At 47.7% G+C, this 2,264-nt stretch overlaps 1 protein-coding gene across 1 annotated transcript; it reads right to left on the bottom strand.

Annotated features, from left to right (window-relative positions):
• Window positions 1–1,083: 1,083 nt before the first annotated feature.
• On the bottom strand, window positions 1,084–2,022 carry LOC116826824 (olfactory receptor 5AR1-like). The gene has a single exon (XM_032783832.1). It carries the CDS (start codon window positions 2,017–2,019, stop codon window positions 1,084–1,086), a length of 936 nt encoding a protein of 311 aa, XP_032639723.1. The 5' UTR covers window positions 2,020–2,022.
• Between the last annotated feature and the right edge of the window lie 242 nt (window positions 2,023–2,264).

The raw sequence follows: 2,264 nt of genomic DNA, 5'->3' as shown, positions 1-2,264 counted from the left end.
TTAGGCAACCAAGCAACCATCAAGTATAAATTACTTGTGGACGTCCATGATACTAAAAGGGTTATTGCTGAGTAGGTAGAAGGTGGCACAGAATGGCCTGGCATTATAAAAGTGGGTTTAAAATGCTTCAGCTTGGCCATTGGGACAAATCCTTTCCTCTAACTAAAATCCTGGAAGGAAAAGCTGGTACACATGATGAGAGTTCATCCAAATATTAAGTGGTTAAAAGGACTCAAAGGTTCAAGATGTAGAGAGATTTAAAAAAAAATAACAAAAAAGAATGCTTTTTTTCAACCACTCTCAATTTTAGGATTTGACTCATGGGTTTTGAGCACCTGGGGATGGCAATGTGCCCTTAGCACGAACTGGTGCCTGACTGGGAGCTGATCTGCTGTGACCATCTGCGTACTCCCTGGGGTGCCCTTCTGGTGGTTGTTGGGTGCCGAGCTCTTTAGAAAATCCAGGGCTACTGACAGAATTGCTGGGCCCCCAGGGGAAACTGTGTGTGAGGTAGGCTCCAGGCCCCCGGAAGGGGCAGGGTCTCAGGCAGAAGGGGAGGGGCTGGGAGCTAGTCCCCCCCCAGAGATGCCTTGAGCGCTGCCTGGCCCGTGCCACCTGGAGCTCCAGCGGTGATTACCACTGCCCCTTTTGCACCCACACCACACCCATTCGCAGCTCTGGGTGCCCCACTCTGCTGCTGGCCCAGCCAGTGATTAAATCCCTGTGATTTAAAGTGGCAGGGAGCCCTGGGCAGCCCAGAGCTTCCGCCTGCTGCTGAAACACCGCACTGCACTGCTACTGTGACTTAAAAGTGGCAGGAAGCTTTCTGCTGGTACGACCCTGGCAGCAGCAGTGGCCCTGACAGTCCTGGGCCCTTTTAAGTCACCAGAGCGTGTGGTCTGCCTCCCTTGCCCGCCCCTCTCCCTTCCGGTCACTGGACCTGGGAAAATCTGCCTTCCTTTGTTCTTTTTCATGGAAGGTGCACACATTGGGTTATTCACAGAAATCAAGCTACAATCCAGAGAAATCACTCCCTGCCTTTTCTTCCCTCTATTGAATTAAAACCATATCCAGTATTTACATTTACAGAGAAAAAACCTTCCTCTCTCTTATCCTCCTAAAGGCCTCTTTGACTTCTTTATTCCTCAGGCTGTAGATCAGGGGGTTCAGCATGGGGATCACCAGGGTATAAAACACAGAGATGATTTTGTCCTGATCCATGGAAGACTTTGAACTAGGCCGTAAATACATGAAAGAGCCCGTTCCATAGAACATGGTGATGGCCGTCAGGTGGGAAGCGCAGGTGGAGAAGGCTTTGCGTTGGTCCTTAGCAGAGTTGATCCTTAGGATAGTGACCACGATGTATATATAGGAGATGAGGATAATCAGGAAAGTAGTTGATACCAGCATTGTCGCACAGGTGAAATGAACAATGTCTATGATGCGGGTGTCAGAGCAGGACAGCTTCAGAAGAGGGGGCAAATCACAGAAGAAATGGTTGATATAAGCATCACAGAAGGACAAACTGAATATAAATGCAGTTTGCACCATTGAATTCAGACAGCTCATGAAGTATGACCCCAGCACCAACAACATGCAGAACCGCTTGGACATGATGATGGTGTAGAGCAATGGGCTGCAGATAGCCGTGAAGCGATCATACGCCATCACACTCAACAGCCAGCATTCGCAAGAGATGGCAATGCTGAAGAAGAAAAACTGCACCATGCTTCCAGTGAATGAAATGACCTTGCTCCTTGCTGCAAAGGTCATCAGTGTGTTGGGAATTATGATGGTGGAGTAGCCGACATCTAAGAGGGCCAGGTTGCTGATGAAAAAGTACATAGGAGTATGAAGTCGGGAGTCAATCCTGATTAAGGTGACCAAGGTGAGGTTCCCCATTAGGATCAGCAAGTAGATCAACAGAAACACTACAAAGAGGGTGACCTGCAGCTTCACATTGTCTGTGAATCCCAACAAGATGAACTCAGTCACCAGAGTGTGATTTCTCTCTCCCATTTATCCCAGATGCACTGTCCTTGGCAGGTGAGAAAAGTGAGGGGTACACTGAAAGAGGAGACAATTAAGGCCTATAGTCAGTGCATAAGTCTGAAGATATTATAACTATTAAATATACCCTATGCTTCTCTGGGTCACTGTAGTGACTAGATCATATCGAGATTTAAGAGTCTGCTACTGGCTTCATGCTACACAGGTGGGACTTATAGTTCTGGCAATAGAAGCTCATACTGTTAAAGTCAGAG

The sequence above is a fragment of the Chelonoidis abingdonii genome, chromosome 4 (assembly GCF_003597395.2).
Source record: "Chelonoidis abingdonii isolate Lonesome George chromosome 4, CheloAbing_2.0, whole genome shotgun sequence".
Classification (NCBI taxonomy): Eukaryota; Metazoa; Chordata; order Testudines; family Testudinidae; genus Chelonoidis; species Chelonoidis abingdonii.
Note: the sequence above shows the minus strand (reverse complement) of the source record. Positions and strands in the feature narration are given on the sequence as shown.